Source organism: Capra hircus, chromosome 3 (assembly GCF_001704415.2).
Source record: "Capra hircus breed San Clemente chromosome 3, ASM170441v1, whole genome shotgun sequence".
NCBI classification, from domain to species: domain Eukaryota; kingdom Metazoa; phylum Chordata; class Mammalia; order Artiodactyla; family Bovidae; genus Capra; species Capra hircus.
Genome location: NC_030810.1, coordinates 72,180,154 through 72,203,346, shown reverse-complemented (window position 1 = coordinate 72,203,346; position 23,193 = coordinate 72,180,154). Strand labels below are relative to the sequence as shown.

The 23,193-nt window shown below is 38.9% G+C and overlaps 1 protein-coding gene across 7 annotated transcripts in view; it reads right to left on the bottom strand.

Moving 5' to 3' along the window:
- LOC102182748 (transmembrane protein 56) overlaps positions 1–23,193 on the bottom strand; it is a 63,906-nt gene that overhangs the window by 4,662 nt on the left and 36,051 nt on the right. For 6 of the 7 annotated variants that reach the window (XM_005678067.3, XM_018045798.1, XM_018045795.1 and 3 more), the window contains one exon: positions 9,029–9,102. In XM_005678067.3, coding sequence (XP_005678124.1) covers positions 9,029–9,102 — 74 coding nt within the window. The remainder of the gene's footprint in view (positions 1–9,028; positions 9,103–23,193) is intronic. The other variant, XM_018045799.1, reaches the window with a different exon arrangement.

Sequence of the window (23,193 nt, the reverse complement as noted above, 5' to 3'; positions counted from 1 at the left end):
GCTCTATCTAGATCTCCTATCTTCCAGCCTTCTCTACTCCAAAGATTTTCTCCATCTGATCCTCAGTCATTCATTTTTGTGACTATATAGCCTCAATTTTAATGAAAAATGCTATACCTTAAATAACCCATCCCCTTCTTTTTTAAAATATTTTTAAAAAATATTTATTTATTTCACTGTACAAGGTCTTAGTTGCAACAGGTGGGACCTCTGATCTTCGTTGAGGCATGCAGGCTCTTAGCTGCAGCAAGCGGGATCTAGTTTTCTGACCAGGGATTGAACCCGGGCCCCATGCATTGGGAATGCAGAGTCTTAACCACTGGATCACCATGGAAGTCCTAACCCATTCCCTTTTAAGCATATTCGTAATACCTGATATTTCATTTTATCCAATTCCATCTAAATCTCTTCATTGACTTCCACTCCCAAACCTGTCACTATCTGCCTCTGATTCACTTCTTTTCCTACCTACCTCAGTTACCTTCAGGACACACACTGGCACCCTCAGCGCTCTTGCCACTTCATCCATCATACTCACCTGCCTAGTGTCAACTTCTCATCAAGCCAGCTTTCCTTAGGCAGAAAACAGAGGGAAGGCAGGCACTACACTCTGCAGTCAGAGGCTGGGCTCAAACCCCCTTCTTCCACTCGGCTGCTGTGAGGCCTTACCCGTTACTGACCTCTCTGTCTCAGTTTGATCTACAAAGATCATGGTGGATAATGATAGCACCCCCCTTATACAATGAAGTTGTTATGATACGTAGTAAGAACTCCCTCAAACTGAAGAGCTCAATCAATAGCTATTATTACTCACCAGTACTGACATTAGATAAATAGCACAAATATAGAGAGATCTGAACTGCCCAGTGTATCCTCAGATTTGCTTCATGTTCCTTTTACTTAACTCGACATTCTCCATAGAATTGCCTCCAAACGTCTGTCTCACCAATGAAATCACTTTCCTTCCTCATTTAACTTTACCTCTCAATTCCAGAGGAACCGGCCTCCTCTACTAATAAGATATTAGTCATCAACTATGGATTCCTCAAACTCTGACCTCAAGACCTCAAATATTTTCAGGCACATCTTCCTCTACATTCAGAAGTGGTTTCTCTTGCCCTCTCCAAGGCCAACTGCTCTGTACCTACGCTCTGCAACCTTAGGCGATCAATTATCCCCTTTCTCTTGCTCCATCCAGCTCTCCATCTGTAGGATGATTCCTTCTTTCTTACCAACATGTCCAATTCTTCCTAATCCAAAAATCTCTCCTACTCTGCTTGTCTTCCCTTAAAAAGAGACATCAACAGTGTATTCACAGACATTCTTGCTATAACTTCACAACCCAGTATATATGACTGCATTCCCCTACAAAAGAATGCAGGGGTCACCAGCGGCAGCTCCATAACAAGACAGTGGATTCATCTCAGCCTTGATCCCAGGTGACCTTTCTGCAGCATGACACTGTCGATCATCACATTTCCTTTCTCCTCTCCTGGTTTCCATGATACTATTTCCTCTTGATTCCAAAGCTACAGTTTTTCAGTTTCTATTTCCTCTGTCTTTCCCTTAAATTTTTGTGCTTCCCAAGTATACTTCTTCCATATGCTGTACCAAGGCCATTTAATCTACTCCCAGGGGCCGAAAGAGGTTCAGAACAAGTTTTCCAAAATGTGCCACCACTACGGCATGCCGAATATTTTGTGTGTGCGTGTGTGTTAAGTGGCTTCAGTCGTGTCCGACTCTCTGCCACCCTATGACTGTAGCCCACCAGGCTTCTGTGTCCATGGAATTCTCCAGGCAAAATAGACCTGAAAGAAATTAAGACCCAGCAGATTCAAGAGAAACTCCTAGCTCTCCCGGAACTACCTGAGAGAATTGAGACAGGCGACCCAGCCACACAGAGAGCTGTTACCAAGAGATAACTTTTCATCTGAATGACCCATCTGTATGGCAGGACAAACATCTCATTACCAGATATCTGCTCTTCGTATCATCCGGTGAATATACTCCTCCACAGATGCCTACACCATTCCTTAGTTCAAGACAGCTTTCTAAGCCTCTATTGCCCAGTTTGAACTTGGATCTCACTGTCCTGTGGGACTCCCACATATATGTAATTAAATCTGTTTTTTCTCCTGTTAATCTGCCTATGTCAATTTGATTATTAGATCCATCAAAGAACCAAAACTAGTAGAGGAAAACATTTTCCTCCTCAAAGGCTCAAACACCCTGACACAAATCTCTGGTTTCAAGTTCTCTCTTATATTCTACTTGTAGCTCCATATTTCTGAGTTACTGCTGAGCATCCTTACCTGACAAATCACACATTCTCAAATATGCCTCAATCCCAACACGCCTAAAACCAATACCCTACTCTTTGCCTAATCTCCCTTTCCTCCATGACCACCGTCACAGAAATCTCCCAGTATTAATCAATGGGATCATCATCAGCTCAGCCAAGTCAGAAACCTGGAGTCACCCTGGACTGTTCCTAGTCTGGAACCAAGCCCTGTTCATCTTATCTCCCAAGATTCTTCCCAACCCTTTCCCAACTTATTCCATTATACCTGTTGCCATTATAACTTTTGGTCATTGGTGTCTCTTACCTAGATGAATGCAATAACCCAACTGGTCTCCTGTAACCCTTTATTTCTAGCCTTTTATCTTTGATCTCATAACTCCTAGATTGTACTTAGCCTAGACTGTTTCCTGTTCTCCAGCACGTTACACATTTTCCAAATTTTTGGTTGTTTGGAAAGGTGATTATCTACAAATCTGGACTTTAAGAACATGTGCTTTGGCTTTACTGTACGATCGTCGCATTTGCCTTCAGCCAGTTTCTCCATGTGACTGGCGCCTGATCTTTAAGCCAGTCTCTTTCAAAGGAAAGAACTCATGTATTAATTTTTAGGGTAAAATAATATTTATATAATGGTTTTTCTCTTCCTCATGTCAGAAGAACCCCTTATGGTTTTGGAATGTACCACTTTTTACCCAAGTAGAACACTCCTTCATTCCAACATACATAGGCTAACAGTTTTTGAATATATGTTTTGATGTTGAGAGGGAGAGGAACAGGAGGAAGCAAGAAGACATGCCTGTGGGAAGGAAGGAGAGTGGGAACACACCGTCTTTCCCCACCATCCACAGTTATTACTCAGATGGGTATAGGAGAAAAGATGGTAGATTGTATGTGTTTGTAACCCTCCCCAGTTCCATATAGAAAAATCTATCTTTGCTCATTTAGCACTTCATCCTCCCTTTGTTCTAAATGCATGTGGACTCTTCATGTTTCCTAGGAATGAACTGTGCACTGTGTGGTACTAAGCACACTCAGTGTGAAAACAAGGTATTAGCGGGTGTAATTCACATTTGGAAAGATGAGCCAGAGCTACTTTCAGATAGAGAAAAAAAGGCAAAAAGAAGATGGGAACCAAGAATCTATCCACCAACAAGGTACTGGTTTGGTGAATTTTAGGAGTTGAGAGTCACAAGTGTGAGCTTTGGGAAACCTACAGGGTCCCGGAGATACTGTGAGTTCAGGAGGAATGAAGAGAACAAAAATATCACAAACCAAAGAAAACAAACTATGGAAAATTTCATTATAATCTCCTTGCTGCTCCATTATACCATTTCTTGCTCATATTCCAATCCCATTTCTCAGTTCTTAATTTCTTCAAGACTCAAAGATTTTAAATAAAGGTAGAGCATAGCTTTTTACTATAAAATTAAAGAATAGGTTATATTATCTCTAATATTATAATTTCTCAAAAAGAGTTTCAAACAAAAACACATTAAAGTTCCTTTAAGTGTCAAAGATAAGTTCCTCCTGCTTTAAAATCTCAAATCCGAATCACCTTCAAGATACAGACATTGCTAAAGCTAAACTGATCACCTCTTGGGAACCATTAATTCAAAAAGCAATTAAATGGCTACTAAGTACCAGACAACAGGTGGGCACTGGACGATGTAAAATTCAACAAAGTTTGGCTGTTGACCTAACAAAACACAGAGATAAGTAAAGAACAGGAAAAAAGAAAAGTTTACTTTATAATAATTTATTAATCATAATGCTATAACTGTGTGTTGCTATTGTGCCACACAGGTGAGGGACATACAACCCAGCCTGGAAGACATGGGATTTCTTGTTGTGCTCAGTACAACAACTCTTGGGCTGACTTGTGAAGAATGAGCAAGGATCCAGGAGACCTTTCCAGCATAGGGACAGTGGGGTGAGAGAAGAGTTTGAGGGGAATATGGCATAAAGAAAGAAGACAGCTCTACCTGCAGAGCTTTCCATGTCACATTACAGAGCCCAGAGTTTATCCTAGAAGCAGCAGGGATCACTCAGAGGATCTAACCAGGGGGTACATGCTCATTTTTGTGTGGAGATCACTGGAAGGTAATAATAGAGCAAAGAAGGAAAGGGGAACAGGACTACAGACAGGCAGACTGCCTAGGGCAGAAATCAGTGAACTTCTTCCCTAAGAAGCCAGAGAGCAAACACAAAGCAAGGGGCTCTGGAAGCCATACCATATCTGTTACAACTAATCAACTTGGCCGCTGTCATGGGAAAGCAGCCATAGGAAACAAACACACAAGGCTGTGCCCCAGTAAAGCTTTATTTGTAGAAACAGGCAGCAGGTTTGGCCTTCAAGTCTTAGTTTGCCAACTCCAGTCTAAAATAGCAGTGTTCAAAGGAACTTTCTGCAGTAATGAAATGCTCCACAGATGTTCTACTCAGTTCTGTAGACACACAGGGCTATGAAGCACTGGAAATGTTACAAGTCATGCTGAAGAACTGAATTTTTAACTTAATTTCATTTTAATTAAATATAAATAGTCACATGTGTGGCTTGCGGCTACTCTACTGGACAGTACAGGTATAACAGCTAGTTCAGGAGCCCAGACAAGAGATGATGAGCTAGGGCACTGACAGCAGAGATGGAGAGGAGGCGGCCAAGGCAAGAACTGTTTAGGAGGTGATGTGGCAGGACCTGGGATGTACCAAATACAGGTGAGGGAGAAACAGTCAAAGATGATTCCCACATGCTGAGCAGAGATAACGGAGGGAATGGCCAGGTCACAAGCTGAACAGGAGCATGTAAGAGAACACAGAGGGAAATGTGTTACATTTTATTTCAGATGTGTGGATTCTGATGTGCCACCTGGGAGAAGAAAACACTTGACTACAATGCAAAGAAGTAAGTAATATTAAATATGCTTTTTTAATAGAGAAAGCAACTGTAGTACAGGAATGTTACATAACTTAGCCAAGGTCAGAGCAAGTAAGTGGCAAGGTTAAATTGCAACTTGACTTGCTATGACTCTAAAATTCTGGCATAGTTCATTACACCACATTGAGCAAATGGGTAATAGCTGAAACCTTGAAAGCACAATTCACTAGGGGAAAGCACCGAGAAGGTCAGTGGGCCCAGAGGAGAGCCCTGGGGAACAGCAGCATTTAAGGAACTGTCTATTACAGAAAAGACTGAGACAGGATGGTCAGAGCGCTACAAGAACCAGTGTGGTGTCATGAAAGAGAAGGGGAGCTGTGGCATTAGAAGGAGATGGCCCACAGTATCAAGTCCACAGAGAGGTGCAATGAGATAGGCACCAACCAGTGTTCACTGGATTTTGCACATGCAAGTCATCGTACCTCTAAGGAAATCATTCTAGCAAAATGACAGAAGAGGAAGCCTAGTTTTAATGCGTTAAAGATACAACCAAGTAGAGAAGGCAAGCATGAACTATGCACTTCCAGTGTTGACTAGATTTCAGCATACTGAATACACACTACAGTTAGCACTTGTTGCATATGTAGTGAATGAAAAGCACTAGGTCAGGTGCTTTACACATGTAAGTAAATATACAACCAAACATATAACCACAAAGAATCTTCACAATAAACTGTGAGGCCTATAGGGATCATTATCCCTGTTTTATAGGTTAAAAAAAAAAAAAAAAAAAACAGAGGCCCAGAAAGATGAGATAATTTTCCACTCACATACAGTGGGAAGCGGGGCAGCTTGGATTTGAATCCAGGTCTTCTGCCTTCAAAGACCATGTTCTTTGCTCTCTATACTTTCACGTCATCAGAGTCTTTAAAAATTGCAGAAGAACTCTTACTTTAAAAATTTCAGATGGCCAAGGCTAAAGAACTTAGTGTCTTCTTGAAGAAATAAAAATTAAAATGTACGAAAGACTGACAAGCAAAATAAGATAGTACATAAGTATCTGGGAAAGAAAAGTTTAAGCAGCAGATACGTAATCTAATTTCTCCTGTTTGGGTGTGGAAGGACCATGGTTCCGACCTTTGGCAAGAAAAATAAGTGATGAGGCTAACTGCTTGGTAAGCACAATGATGGTATTTGCAGCAGAAGAGTCTTCATCCTCGGAATGCTTTTAGGATACATATAGTCTCGGGTTGCTTATAATAAATGAATATAGAGTGTACAGATGTATGGGGTCTGACCTCCCTGGGGACGGTTACTTAATCTATGTAACTATTTGAATATTAAATGGAGATATTTCATAACCAAGATAGCTACTTTATGTCAGCAATATGAACCATACGTATCACCTAGAGACCTCATAGGTAACCTCATTCCAGAACGTGCCCAATGCAAAAAAAACTTAGGGAGCCTTGCTGATGGTCCTGAACATCATCATGCTTTGCCAGTGTCTCATGATTACTTGTATCCTTGGGATTATTAGTAAGGCTTGATACAGGGTAAGCTCCCTAATGCACAAGTCTGCTTTGACTCCCAATTCTGAGTTATCTCTGCACTAAGATACAAAAAGCTACATGTAATCGTGGGAGCATTCCCTGGGTTTGGGACTTTGACCTAAAACTTGAAAGACAGGCAAATTTTTCAAAGATGGAGGGAAAATGGAGGATATGAATAAAGGAGGAAAAGTGAGAAAAATCCACAGGAGCATGAGACAGGTTAAAGGTATAAAACTAACTCTAACGAGTGGTAAGAAATTAGGCTGGAGACATGGAGCACATCACAGAGAGCTTCAAAAATTCAGGGAAGATTCTAAAGCAGACACAGTGTTTAGTAAGAAAGTAAGGCACTGAAAGTGGGACAAAAGAAAGAGGACTTGGAGGCACTATGAGGAAAGGACTGGAGAGGGGGTAAATGGAGAATCAGGAAGTCAGTTAAAATGCTATCAATCACCCACGAGATCCTAGAGGCCCTAAACTAGGACCATGGGTATGGAATGAAAGGAGCAGCTAAACATCACACACAAAAAATTACAGCAGACCCTGTTAAATGACACGATAATAAGAAATGATGATAATAAAGCCACTGTCAAAATGAGAGGTAGGGAGACAACTACCTCCCTCCAGGAGGTGGAGCTTAATTTCTCCCCAGAATGGGTTACATACTTCATGCCTTGCTTTCAAAGAAGAGAATAAGGAAAAGGAAAAACTTCACAGCAGAGAAACTTGTCAAACACCACCTCCACCACACAGCGGACGTTCACACCTCCAGTGATGTCACAGGGATATCACACAGCTCCTGATATGTGACAAGGGCAGTTCAGTTCAGTCGCTCAGTCGTGTCTGACTCCTTGTGGCCCCATGGACTGCAGCACGCCAGGCTTCCCTGTCCACCACCAACTCTTGGAGCTTGCACAAACTCATGTCCATCGAGTTGGTGATGTCATCCAACCATCTCATCCCCTGTCGTCCCCTTCTCCTCCTGCACTCAATCTTTCCCAGCATCAGGGTCTTTTCAAATGAGTCAGTTCTTCGCATCAAACGCTAAAGTACTGACATTTCAGCTTCAGCATCAGTCCTTCCAATGAGTATTCATGACTGATCTCCTTTAGGATGGACTGGTTGGATCTCCTTGCAGTCCAAGGACTCTCAAGAGTCTTCTCCAACACCACAGTTTAAAAGCATAAATTCTTCAGCACTCAGCTTTCTTTATAGTCCAACTGTCACATCCGCACATGACTACTGGAAAAACCATAGCTTTGACTAGATGGACCTCTGTTGGCAAAGTAATGTCTCTGCTTTTGAATATGCTGTCAAGGTTTGTCATAGCTTTTCTTCCAAGGAGTAAGCGTCTTTTAATTTAATGGCTGCAGTCACCATCTACAGTGATTTTGGAGTCCCCAAAAATAAAGTCTGTTACTGTTTCCATTGTTTTCCCATCTATTTGCTATGAAGTGATGGGACCAGATGCCATGATCTTCATTTTTTTAATGCTGAGTTTTTCAAATATTGAGTTTTAAGCCAGCTTTTAAGTGACAAGAAGGGCACTTCACCTCTATAGGATTCCTTTCAAAAACCTATAACCTTTGCCTAGTCATGAGAAAAACAGGTAAATCTAGACTGCAGGATTCTACAAAATAACTGGAGAGTATCCTTTAACAATGTTAAGGTCATGAAAAACAAGGAAAGACTAAGAATCTGTTACAGACCAGGGTGGATCAGGGAGGAAGACTGACAACTAAATGCAACGTGGCAGCCTGGATTGAATCAGAGAACAAAAGGAAGACAGTAATAGAAAAACTCGGGGAATCCAACAGTCTGGAGTTTACTTAGTAATAATGAGTCAATGCTGGCTTAGTTTTGACAAATGTTCCGTGATAATGTAAGATATTAACAAAAGGGGAAACTCTGTGAAGGGTATGTGGGAGTTTTTGTGTAATTTTTGTGACTTTTCTGCAAATCTAAAATTAAAAGATTCTTTTAAAAGAGGGACAACATAATGTTGGCATCAAAATTTGGGAACAGGAGGAAGTTGGTGTCAGGGATATTAACTGGACCTAAGATAAATCCAGTAAAACAAAGTATTGTCATACCACAAAAGGAGCTGGGTTCAAGAGCCAGGGTCACCACCAATCTTGGCTAAGTTTCCTTCACCTTTCCAAGGCTCAATTTCCTCATTTGTACAATGGTGAGAATTCATATCACATATTCTCATTTTTATAGCTAGGATCTTGAGGAAAATATTTCCCCAAACTAGACAACCCAAGTATAAAATAATTAATGATACCAGTAACCTACCGCTGATTCACAAAAGGGCTGGAAAGTTCTGCAAGCAGGCGGAAATTCCCAATGTACACCAGCACACCATCCTTCTGGGTGATAAATATAAAACATCATGTCAGGGTTAACATTCTTATCAAAATCTCCAATCATTGAAGAAACATTCAACAGCTTCTTGGCATAAAACAATGATCAATATAAACACAAACCAAGTCTGCTAAAGTGATCTTCTTTATGAAAACTTAGAAATGTCATTAGAATTATACAGTATTTTTAAAAGACAACATATTGCACACTTATGTTCATTTATGTACATAATGTTCACTCAGAAAGACAGATTTCAAGCAGTAGTCTCATGCTGAACTAATGAATTCTGCAAATAGCCATGAGTAACAACAGTCTCAAATTACCATAGAAATAATGATTATGGTAGTGTGAATTTCAAAAGTTGAGTCATTTTATAGCAATTAAATATCTAATAGGAATGTAGTTTTAGATCCATTAGACACACCTTAAAAATCTCCAGAGTGTGCTTCACTTCCTAAATAACAATATAAGCCTATGAGCAGACACACACTTGCCAAATATAACAACACATGTTAGACCTTATCTGTCATATTTGACCTGAAAAATATATTTATCAATCAGAAGATCCTATAGCTAAAACACATACTTTGGGGACCTTTCTGAATTTAGAAACATAACGCTTAGTACATTCCACTAATTTAATAACAATACAAGTATAATAGTGTTAATAAGCATTAGAAATAAAACCAAAAGTATACATTCCAAAAATGTTATTTAATTTTAAAAGTGTTACTTTAATGGAATCATTATAGCACTTCCAATTAAACAGAATTATGATTATACATCAAAAGAAATAGTTCCACCTGCCCTCAAAAACATTCCCAGATGGCACTAGTGGTAAAGAACCTGCCTGTCAATGTAGGAGACATAAGGGACATGGGTTTATTTCAAAGTTGGGAAGATTCCCTGGAGGAGGGCATGGCAACCCACTCCATTATTCTTGCCTGGAGAATCCCATGGACAGAGGAACATGGTAGGCTGGAGTCCATACGCTTGCGAAAGAGTCAGACACGACTGAAACGATTTAGCATGCATGCCCTCAAAACATGAGATATACAACTTCAGAAACATTTTTCCCACTGTTTATAGCACACTGTCTTCCAAATGGGAACAATATAAAGTAATATATTAGAAAATGATAATGAATGGACTTTTTATTTGAAGAGTCTCAGTTCTTCTCTATGTAAGTTATTTTAGGGGTTAAAAATTGAGAGCTGGATTGCAAGAATTAGTTTTTCCAAGATATATCTAAAACTAAAACTTTTCATCATCTCAAACTCGCTGTCCTTAGTGAAACTGAAATGGGTTATGAGGAAGAAGAGAGGACAGCAGAGAGATGAAGACAATGGCCAAGATGAGCTCTGTGCACGTGGAGGGTGATGGGGAAGATGATCAACATTTCAGAGGCAACTGGACACAGCCGCAGCAGTTCAAAAACACATGACAATACATGGGAAATAACTGTCCACATGTGTTGTTACTTTAACACAGAAATATATGTGAATTTGAGATTCTATACTATTCTGTACTATTTACTTTTCTGTTACAGTAAATGTTTTTATTTAAATAATAGAACTAGTTAATATCAGTAACCAGCAATTAATAGTGGGACTAATCAAATAAATCATATAGTGGAAAAATATAATATTTTTATAATGTTCCTGATCTTTTATTTCTCTTTGATGTTGAAATTTAGTAGGTTACATTATGTTTTCAGAGGCATAAATGTAAGACTTTTTAAAAGAAGAATACAAATACAATAGGACTAAACAGTTGTTACCCATAGTTAATAAAAAAATTATGATATCTTTTCATCTATGACATATTTTCACTCTTTATCTCCTTTTCCAATAGTACCTTTCTGAAATGTCTGCAGCTTTTAGGATATCCTTATTTTTTGCAGGATTAAAACAACTACAGTTAAATATAAAATTTACTTTGACTTGTAACTGTGCTCTTAGAGGTCCACATTACTGGTATCAGTCAAATATGATGATCTCAAGCTAAATATTTTCTCAATAAAGTTGTTTAAGCATAAAATACATAAAATTTTACTTATTAGCAATAGCAGGCTTTTGGAGTTATAAGAATTAAGTTTCCAGCTCTCTAACAATATCCATTCACTTTGTAGCTACAGGCTTGTTCTGGTAGACCAGCAGTTTGCAAGATCATTTGTATGTATAAATTCATCGTATATGCCATCTATTTCTAAAATGTCTAAAATACATATCATTTTAAGATACCCTAGAGCATACTCAATGAATTCCAGTAAGTTACAGTTTTAGTATAAAAAAAGTTCTATTTAATGTAGCTACTCTTCTCTGGTAACATTTTGGAGTTCTGAGGCAGTCTTATTTCCAAAAACCTGAGCCAGTATTTCACTGTATGAGTTTTCTCATTTCATTGTATGCAATTTCACAATCTGCACATAACATCAAACAATGCAGGTACTGATAGTTCACTGTTTTCTAGCTCCTTATGGCCTCTTCAACTATCATCATTTTGGAGAACCAATACATAAATATCTGTTTCACTGCAACATTTTTCTGCATTCTCATCCTCAATCTATTTCCAAACTAAAGGACATTCCTTTTGCCTCACACTCTGAACATATGCTTACAGAGCAGGCCAACATTTGCTGGCAGCAGTTATAGCTACTTGTAGGCTCTTGTCCACAAAGGTTATCTCCTTCCATCTCCATAAAGTCAAATATCTCATTAAGTGTTTCTTCAGGTTTTGAGTAAATGAAAGGTGAGCAAGAACTTTCATTATGAAAGATTCAGCGTCACAGGTAAGCAAATCACGTTCCTTTTTAACAGGATTGTATACAAGATGTAGAAGGCATCTAGCAGGTAATATCTTTTCACTTCCCTTGGTAAGAAGTTTATAGACTGAATGATATTTGCCAAAGTTGACAACGGTACTGTCTGCTATAAAATGTAGATAGATGAGCAAAATCTAACTTACTTTTATATATCAACAATTTTCATGTTTTATGTGGTTTCTTTATAATCTTCACAGAAATAAAAAATTCGGTTTGAAAATCCATTTTTCAAATAAAAATACCAAAGATGGAGGGGAACACATTTTTGTTGCTGTGGTTTAATAAATCATCTGATATACTGCAGAAAGAATGACCGGTAAGATCTGACAGAATCAGCTCTATGTAAGAAGCCATCACATCTGTTACCAAAATTTCCCCCTTCTTTCACCTACAGAATATTTTAGTTGCACCTTCTGAATCAGGAAATCCAGCTTTACTCAGTTTCACAGAGAAATCAAGGGGGTAAAATGTGTACATTCATGTGGAATATCCAAGCTAAGTCAATGCCTGCTATTTTCATTTGAGCATTGGTGTCTTTCTGCAAGATGAGAAAAGCACAGATTAAGATGTATCTGCCTGTATTATTCCAGACCTGTGAGATTTGGTCTCTTCAGGTACTTTTACATCCCCTTCTCCACCAGGCCTGTGTTGGTGGCTAGGGCTACCATAACTAAGTACTGCAAACTGAATGCCTTAAACAACAAAAATGTATTACCTTACAGTTCTAGAGGCTAGAAGTCCAAGACCAAGGATCAACAGGGCCATATTCCTTCTGAATGTTTTAGGGAAGAAGTTATTTTAGGCCTTTCTCCTAAATTCTAACCGTTCCTTGGTTTCTGGCAGCTCAGCTCCAATCTTCACACGACGTTTTCCTTGTGTGCATGTTGGTGACCAAATCCCCTTTTCACGAGGACACCGATCGTATTGGATTAAGGACCAATACTACTCAAGTATGACCTGATTTTCACTTAACTAATTATTTCTGTAATGACCCTATTTCCAAATTAGGTCATATTCTGAAGTGCTAGGGCTTAGGATTTCAACATATACATTTGAGGTGGGGCAGAGGACACAATTCAGTTCGGAATTCTTATATGCATATTGTGCAGTATGTTCTGCTTTGGTTACCCAACTTCCTAATTGTTTTTCTATCCATCTATGATTACATATCACTATACACAATAATATATACTATGTATATTTCCGTATATAAAAACTACTATAACCTTCTTTCTTGGTCATGTTTGTGGCAGTTTGGTGGTATCATAACTGTTGTCATTTTCATTATCTTCTCTTAGAAAAAATGGTCACAATATGTACAGTGCTAATAAACTAAGCTAGCACTGTTTCAATAAAAATACAGCATTAATCCAATGGGCAAAGTCAAGGATGGCTGCTATTGTTCATGATTACAACACACTTAAGTTGCATCATTCAGAGTGATATGACAACAGATGACCCATTATTGAGAACTGCAAATCGTGGCTGCCATGATTTTTTTGCATCACAGGGAGGGGTTTCATGGGATGCAGGATTTTTGATGGTAAAATGGTAAAACCAGGATAGACATAGGCAGGCCACTCCTGACGTTATTTTATTATGATGAATTCCAAATGGCAGGTGAATATTTTCATTTTAATATGTAATAGGAATCACATTCCCAGCTAGGAGATGTGGGAATGAATAAAGAACAAGCATCTTGCCTCTCTTAAGTCATCCAGCAGGAAAAAAAAAAACAAAGCACTTTGAAGAGAAAAGGAGAAAAAAATGTCACTCATATTCCAGGTTCCTGGATAGTTTGTGGGCTTATTTTTAGTTTGAGTGATTTGTTTCAAGTTTAAGTGAGTTTTTCCAAAAGAAGTGGTCAGAATAGTTAAATTAAGAAAAGGTCAGAAAAACAAGAAATTGTATTCAATGACAAACCATTCAAATAAAATTCTGAAGTTGAAATGCTCTTTTCTCCTTCCATAGTTGAATTCTGTAGTGAATAGGTTAAGGGAGAAAAGCCTTGCAAAGAGTATAAAACTACAAATAATATGACTGAGGCCACAGAGGACAGAAAACAAAAGGGAAAAAGTTACTTTAGTAAGATTGTTACTTGAACCAGATGTAAAAATCTTGGCAATACGTTTACTAGTATAATCTTTTATTATAATAGATTCTATATATAACAAGCATTTCCTATTTTTTCTTAAAGATAAATTCTCTCATTCATAACATTGCCTTTCCCCCCTCAGTTAAAGGCAGCTCCTCATTCAAGCCATTATTCTTAATGATTTTCTTCTTCTTTTGATTAGTTTTTTTAAGTCTATGCTATTCTAGAAAAGTGTACCCAATGTTTAGAGAATATGATAGTCCACACTGCTGTACTGTGAGTTATTGTGTTCCTATGGTCAGTCAAAATCTTTGTTTAATTACTCACTGTGTCTTTCAAATAAACAGTTTTTCAAAAAATGAGGTCCAAATTCTAAAATTTATTTTTAATTTGCATTTTATGCAATTTCAAAAATATTTAAAAGACACCTCAAAGTCATGTAAAATACTGAAATGATATAGTAGCAATAGCTTTAATCTTAAACTTTAAAAGATAATTCTATGAATTACTCTCTAGTTAACTTTAAAAACAAAAAAATATGTTCATGAAATATATTATGTCTAAGACTTTTTTGAGAGTTTAAAAGATTACTTCTTCCAACTCCTTTCGAATTGGAACAGAATTAAAAATACCTATTAATCAAATATCAAATACCAGGTTAAACCTGACTTTATGATATTCTTTAAGTATTAAAAGTTACTAGTAAAAATAGTCGGAGAAGGCAATGGGACCCCACTCCAGTACTCTTGCCTGGAAAATCCCATGAACGGAGAAGCCTGGTGGGCTGCAGTCCATGGGGTCACTAAGAGTCAGACACAACTGACCGATTTCACTTTCACTTTTCAGTTTCATGCACTGGAGAAGGAAATGGCAACCCACTCCAGTGTTCTTGCCTGGAGAATCCCAGGGACAGGGGAGCCTGGTGGGCTGCCGTCTGTGGGGTCGCATAGAGTCGGACACAACTGAAGCGACTTAGCAGCAGCAGTAAAAATAGTATTTTTGGTACACTGTCTTTATCTAAATATGGCCAAAATACAAATTTTTCACATTTTGAGAAAATTTCCTCTAGATTGTCTTTGGAAAAAATGAGCATAACATCCTGACCTTTCCCTTAACTTCTCTTACCTCTTTCTAAAGAGAATCAGTTAGTTGTAAGCCAAAGATTCTCAAAATGTGGTCCCCAGACTAGCAGTATTAGCATTTCCCAGGAACTTGCTAAATTTGCATATTTTATTCTTGGACCCCATCCCAGACCTACTGAATCAGTAGCCCTGGGGGTGACACCAGTAATCTAGTTTTAACAGGTCCTCTAAGTGATTCCCATATACACTAGAGTTAAAGAGCTACTGTCCTGACCTAGAGATCGAAGTCCTAAGGAAACTAGCTCCCTACTTCTCTGAAATTATAATTACAGAAGATTTACAAAAGCCCTCATCAAAACCCGCAAGTATTATCTAGGTGGACCTGATACATTCCACTAGAAAAGTTTCTTCTGACCCATTCTTGTCTGTTATTGTACTTAGCCCCCTGCAAATACCTACATCCCCGGTCTCTCATTTACTGTTCTATCCAGAAAGCTTAGTGCAGCGCCTGGCCCATGTTTCCTGAGTTGAGCCTCGCCTGCTGATCAGTGTAAAGGAGAATCACCTCCAAAATCAAAATCCTAAAAGAGTCCTTTGGACCTATTTCTGAGCGGGTCAGTACACCCTGATGAGAACATTAGTATTCCGCCCGAAAATGAAAACAGAAAAATATCTCAATTTCAATTTCTTTAAAGAGATTGGTAGAGCAGCATTAGAGGTTATCATAACCTTGCTACGAGAAAAAAAAATAGATGACTAACCTCCAAACCGTGATACATTCAGGTTAGTGAAGGCAAGACAGGAAAAGTGGGCAGGCAACTAAAAGAGGTAGGGGAACTTGAGACCTATGTAATAGCTACCAATCAGAAGGAAAAGAGCTAGACGCAGGTTCTCAATGAGCACACAAGCAGAGTCCCTCATCATCCCATGACCTCTTGTCTACTGATGAACTTCCCTAACCCCATTTCCAGAAATCTTTAAAATATGAGGAATAGTTTGTACCAGAGCTGTTGTTAGGAGTATATGGCTGTCACTGCCACCACCATGATCTTCATCACTTTATAAAACAGAAGGACAGAGTTACAGTTAACTGATAGATGAGAGGTCTCTGGAGGCCATGACCTCTTTATCCTAATACTCATGATAGAATTTCCATCAAGACTTACCGGCTAACTGACTGCTTAGAAAGTCTGTAAAACTTTATCCTCTTTGGACAATTCCTGATGATTATGGGCCCGTGGCCTGAAAACCAAGATTTGAACCATAGCTCTCCTGGGCGACCTTGGGCAAAGATGACCAAAACCTCAGTTTCTCCATGTGTAAAACAAGCAGAATACCATCCTTATGACAGAACTGATGTGAGAATAAGACGCAATGCATACTAACAGCAAGCAGGAAAAATACTAAAACAGAAAAGCACTGCAAAAAAGCACTTTTTTAAAAGTTAAAAGTGAAATAGAACCAGGTACTTTTTCTTACCATAGCTATTAAGAAGATTAAATAAGTTTGAACAAGTCCTGAAACGATGTATTCTTTCCTGCCTACGTACAAGCCTTCAACTCTAGTCATTGATCCCTGGATGACTACACAAGACTAAGGGCCATGCCTGCGGTGATGACAATGAACAGATGATAGGAAAGACAGATCATCATCACAATTAGGACTAAAATGTAGGTTCACTGCTGCTATTTCACTATATATTAATAATCACTCCTCAAAAAGTAGTTAATGTTACTTTCTAACTGCTGCAGAAAAGATGTCCATGTTGGACAGGAAAACAAACACTGCTAAGGGAAGACTCACCTGTTTTATTTGCCCAGTAGGTTGTATCAACTTTATACGTCACTTTACACAACTATACTGCATCCAAGCCAAACTTGCTTCTGCATGATAAGCTTATGCTTATGACCATCAAAATGTGGTGAGATTGAGATGGCCTCTGAAGACTGCCTATTTCAATTACCCACAGATTTCTTAAATCCCTTTTACAAAAGTTCTTCCAGTTTGTCCCTCAGCATTGAAAACTCTGTGTTAAGAGGAGTAGCATCTTCTAAAGCAGCTTTACAAAAGTTCCAGAACTATTCTGTACCCTCTTTGACATCTACCTGCTAGTCCTAATTCCAGATTCTGGCTATCCAAAATCACTTTTTCATATGAAAGTCAAAGTGTTAGAAACTCAGTTATGTTCAACTCTTTTGCAAACCCATGGACTATAGCTCACCAGGCTCCTCTGTCCATGGAATTCTCCAGGCAAGAATACTAGAATGGGTTGCCATTCCATTCTCCAGGGGATCTTCTCAACCAGGGATTGAACATGGGTCTCCTGCAATGCAGGCAGATTCTTTACCCTTTGAGCCACTAGGGAAGCCCCTCTTTTCATATCATAACCCTTCAAATATTTAATGACTGTCCAAGTATCTATCTTCTTTACAGGTATCATTTCTACTCTGCACAGAAAATTCTGGCCTATCCTCCTCAGAGTTCCTTAGCCCTATGAACTGCCAGCATTCACAAGACAAAAACAAACAGATGCAACAACAAAACCCACCAATCTCTTGATGAAAAGAACCATTTACATATAACACTTCCTACATGTTAACCGATTCAATCACATTCGCACACACATCTTTGGAGGACACTGGGTAACCTTTCTAAAGAGAATTTTAGTAGAACATGTCACTGTCCTTAAAAATGTAAATGCCATTTGCCCAGGAACCCCACAAAACTAACCTTTGAAATAACTATGTATAGATACAAATCTGAAGACATAAGAATGTTTATGCAAGTTATATGCAACAGTGAAACTTAACAAACACATAAGGATAGAGAACTGATTAAATATGATTGTATATCTATATGCCATCCACAGAGATAATGATGCAAGTAGACGACCTGAAAATAGAAACATTTTTGGAAACTTGCTGAAGATTTCGAGAGTGTACCTCCTTTACCCTCTTTCTTGGAAAATATTTGAGGATATACTATAGCATGAGTGAATAAACCAAGACAGATATGGGGTAAAGGAAGCAGCGGCCTCAAACCAGAAGAGTAATGGCAGGAAGCCTGGGACATTAACAAGCACACCTAGAGGGCAGGAGAATGGAGAGCTCCAGGGGCAGGTTATCTGGGGAATTTGACTGAAGAGATGGGACAATTCAAATATATGATAAAGGCATATGTTACAAAGGAAAAAAAAAAAAGAAGGCAAATAGTCTAAGCAGAAATCAGATAGGAAAAATAATCCTAGCTGTTCAGTGAACTATTTTAATACAAGGCATAAGAAACATTTCATTTTCTCTGTTGTAGGATCAACTGAAAAGCAATATGATTATAGAATAAAAGGCAAATATTGTTAAATCTTAGTGATACAGAAGTTCACATACAAATGACCGAAACTGGGAAGCAGGGTAGGAGACATGAACAGAAGGACAGAAGCATAAACATCTTCACCTTAAAGGATCAAGAGGTGCTACAAACCCAGAATGAAAATGTTTAAATTTTTCAAAGAAACTGAGAGAGGAACTCAAATCACTTTAACTACATGGGAAGAAAGAAGGGAAAAGAGATAGAGGTGGGAGAGTTAAATTCTTACCCACCATAGCAAGAAGATAATAGATGGTATCTAACACTGACCAATTAAGACGTGGCTGACAGTCACCTAAGTGATCACCAGCAATTCTGTCCCTTCCTGCACGTGCACAGTGATCCTCAGATCATGTGTTTGGGTCTTACTTTCCTCCCCTTGAATCTGGGCTGCCTCGGTGACTCATTTGACCACCAGAATGCAGAGGAAATAAAGTTCTGGTCTTCTGCAGCTAGGTCACAAAGAGCCATGCAGCTTCCTCCTGGGTCCGTTAGAGTATTTGCTCTTAAAATAGCTCCCTCTTGGAACACAATAGCCAGGCTGTGAGACGCTCAAGACACATGGAGGGGCCACATACAGGAGCTTGAGGCAAAGACCCTGCTGATGTTCCAGCAGGGAACTAGCATGAACTACCAGCTACTTGAATGAGCCCCTTTCAATCCAGTCAAGCCTTTAGATTATCCAGTCTCAACTGCTACCTAATAGCACCCACATGAGACCTCACGCAAGGACCACCCAGCTTTCTTCCTCCCTTCTTTTCTTTTTTAAATATAATTAAAAACTCGTGAGTCAATGGGTTTCACTGGCCTAAGTCAGTATTCGAACTGAAGATCAAATTGTCACATTTGTAACCAATGGGATAGCCATTGTGTTGACTCCAGTGTCCTTTTAAGAAAACCATATTAGTCTTTGATAGGTTCCTTGCTTTCTGACAGATTACCTTATTTTGTTGTATGCAATGCTTCAATATGTAAAACAAATTTTAAATTTGGGGGTTTGATCCTATTCATATACAGAAGGGTATATTTTAATTATTCATATACACTGATAGGATATATTCCTACATGTAAATGGTGATTAAGTAAATATAAATAGTTATCTCTGGGTTGTGAAATTGAGCATTAGCTTTTCTTTTTGCTTGTCAATATTTCCTAATCCTCAAATAAAAATAAGTGACCAAATTAATTTTTTCAAATAGCTCTGCACCAACATTTCTAATTTTTTAAATTATAGTGTTGCCTTAACCACTGTTTACCAAATGTATTCTTCCGTGGTTCTCTTTCTGCACTTCTGAAGTTCTCCTCTTCCTCTTTTAAAGAATTGACTTTCTTTGGGTCTCTGACTCTGATTACCCTGCACTGACAGGACACTTCCTATTTCTAATGGCATATGAGCCCTTTTCCCCTGGAATAACCATGTATCACCACAAACCTGAAATCTACAAGCACATTTCTGACCAAACTGGTTCTCCCATTTCCTTTAGGGTCTCCATTCCTCTAGCGCCCTGGGTCACTTTGCCCTCGTTTCCCTTCTTTCTCTGAAATCTAAATTAGTCACCAGGATCTACTGACTACAATGTTGCTTTTAGATTAGTTTCTTCCTTATTATTTCTTCCTGCTTATTTATTATTATGGATATTTCTTCTGCTTATTTAACTTATATGCAGAGCACATTACGTGAAATGCTGGGCTGGATGAAGCACAAGCTGGAATCAAGATTGCCAGGAGAAATATCAATAACCTCAGATATGCAGATGACACCACCCTTATGGCAGAAAGTGAAGAAGAACTAAAAAGCCTCTTGATGAAAGTGAAAGAGGAGAGTGAAAAAGTTGGCTTAAAGCTCAACAGGCAGAAAACTAAGATCATGGCATCTGATCCCATCACTTCATGGCAAACAGATGGGGAAACAAAGGAAACAGTGAGAGACTTTATTTTGGGGGACTCCAAAATCATTGCAGGTAGTGACTGCAGCCATGAAATTAAAAGACTCTTGCTCCTTGGAAGAAAAGCTATGACAAACCTCTCTAGCATATTAAAAAGCAGACATTACTTTGTCAACAAAGTTCTGCCTAGTCAAAGCTATGGTTTTTTCAGTAGTCATGTATGGATGTGAGTGTTGGACTGTAAAGAAAGCTGAGTGCCGAAGAATTGATGCTTTTGAACTGCGGTGTTGGAGAAAACTCTTGAGAGTCTCTTGGACTGCATGGAGATCTAAACAGTCAATCCTAAAGGAAATCAGTCCTGAATATTCATTGGAAGGACTGATGCTGAAGCTGAAACTCCAATACTTTAGCCACCTGATGCTAATAACTGACTCATTTGAAAAGACCCTGATGCTGGGAAAGACTGAAGGCTGGAGGAGAAGGGACGACCGAGGATGAGATGGTTGGATGGCATGACTTGATGGACATGAGTCTGAGCAAGCTCCAGGAGTTGGTGATGGACAGGGAAGCCTGGCGTGCTGTAGTCCATGGCATTGCAAAGAGTCGGACACGACTGAGCGACTGAACTGAACTGAACTTGCTCATTAATAAAACCACCAAAGTTAAGTTCTTCACAATCTATCATCTACATTACTCCAATAACCTCCTCAAAGAGATCCTTCCACACAAAACTTTTCTCCCCCTACATATCACCTTCAGCTTTATCTTTCTAATAAGTAAACTGCAGCAAGTTATTTTTTTGGCTAAAGGTCCTACAACAATTCTGTGAAAAGTAAAATACAAGGTTGATAAGGTCCAGGAAAGTCCCTTGAATTTTTTAAAATAGTTTCCTATATTTAAATCTTGCGACTTATGGTATTTAATTAGGTAGCTATCATATTCCTATTCCTTACCCCCCAACTCCTTAGTTCAAAACCATTGTGAGCCAGTGAGCTATGCTTCAGTAGCCTGGCTTCCATATTTTCTGATCCTGTACATCAATAACTCTTAACCAGTTTAATACAATCCACCCATGAGTGAGCATCATGTGTGGCAGAGGCTTCCACAGGCAGAGGAAGCCATTAGATAAGATTCAGGTTACGTATAATTCCCTACCCCATCAACCTACTAAAATATAAGTCAGATAGATGCTATTAAGAGGACAGATTTAATTCAGATCTAATAAACTATACATTTTGATACTTTACTGTAATAAATTACAGCAAACTCACAACTGAGTAAACTCTCTTTGCTATATAGGTCAATACGGTGTTTCTACTTCTGGCATCTACCTTTAAGGCTCTTTGTCTATAATAGAATTCTTACTGGCCACGGACTCTGCATGACTCTGTGAGAGAAAACAAAATAAGATTTGTCTGATCCCTTCTAGAGCTTAAAGAAAATTCTTCTTTCAGCCAGTGATTATGAAAATCTGGATTTTCTTATCACGAGAAATTTAATTTTCTAATAGCCAAGAACTGCTAGGGTCAGGAATTTAGAAGGTGAGGGAGAAAGATAAATAAAATTATTATGCACCTATTATAGCTAGTATCATGCTAAATATTGTGCCACTATCAATGGTGTAGAGTGGGATGGACACATTTTCCCACCACTACTACTACTACTAAGTCACTTCAGCCGTGTCAGACTCTGTGCGACCCCATAGACGGTAGCCCACCAGGCTCCCCCGTCCCTGGGATTCTCCAGGCAAGAACAGTGGAGTGGGTTGCCATTTCCTTCCCACCACTAGGGCTGTATAATTGGTGTGAGGTCATTTATGGGCATCTCAACTGGGCTTTGTATAAAACTGACTATGTTCTACTGTAGCAATTAGGAGGTACTTTTTCTTGGCTATTTGAACTGACTCAGAATCTTAGGTCATTTCTATGATCTAAGAAAACCCTTTTAAAGCACTATCAATATAGAAATGAGATTTGGGAACAAATTCTACCATGTTTTCAATTACTGTTTGCTTCACTTTAATCATTTAAAGTTTTTGATGATTTACTTACAAGGCAGAGTTGAAGGTTTGAGGTAACACACTGGACTAGGTTGCCAAATCAGGCTCATGGGAAACAGTGATCTTACCTAGAGTTAAGCTTTACTGATTGCTACAAGCAGAGAGGCTATCAGATTAACGCAGAGGAAGCAGAGAGAGGTTTGGGATATGAAGGGCAGTTGGCAAGCCAGGTCCTTCCTGTGCTGAACAAGCAGTTCTGGCCCAAAGAAGTGAAGGCTCTACTAGGTGAGGTTTACAAAGTTCCTCACACAGCAATAGGCGTCTATCTTATAAAACGTCCTCATCTTATGCCTCTAAAAATACTGTAGAGCCTATATGACATTCTCCAAGGAGCCAGGCCTCACAGAGCCTGGCTTCTCCTTACCACAGCGCATCCTTAGCCAGGAATAGGCTAAGGGCACTTCAGAGTTAAGATCGCCTTCTTCTAACAGTACATACCCTATTTCCGTAAAGGTCCAGTTGACAGGAGATTAGGCCTGGGTCACTTGCCTTTCTCCCCCTCCCTTTCTTCCAAGGAAGTGAATGCATTTGCAGACCAGCTGCTTGCACCCCTTCCTTCCTTAAGAACTTGGTGACAAAATGTAGCTTATTCTTACTTGCCCAGTGCTTAACTCTCCGTATTAGGAATAAAACCAATAATTTCATCAAAACAACTGAATCACAGAATCTCAGATTAGAATAGAATTTTAAAGATAATTTATTACAAGCTCCTACCTAAAGCTTCTGCTTATTAGATTCATTTTTATACCTATCTGATTGAGGATACCTTATCGAGAAGAATCACTTT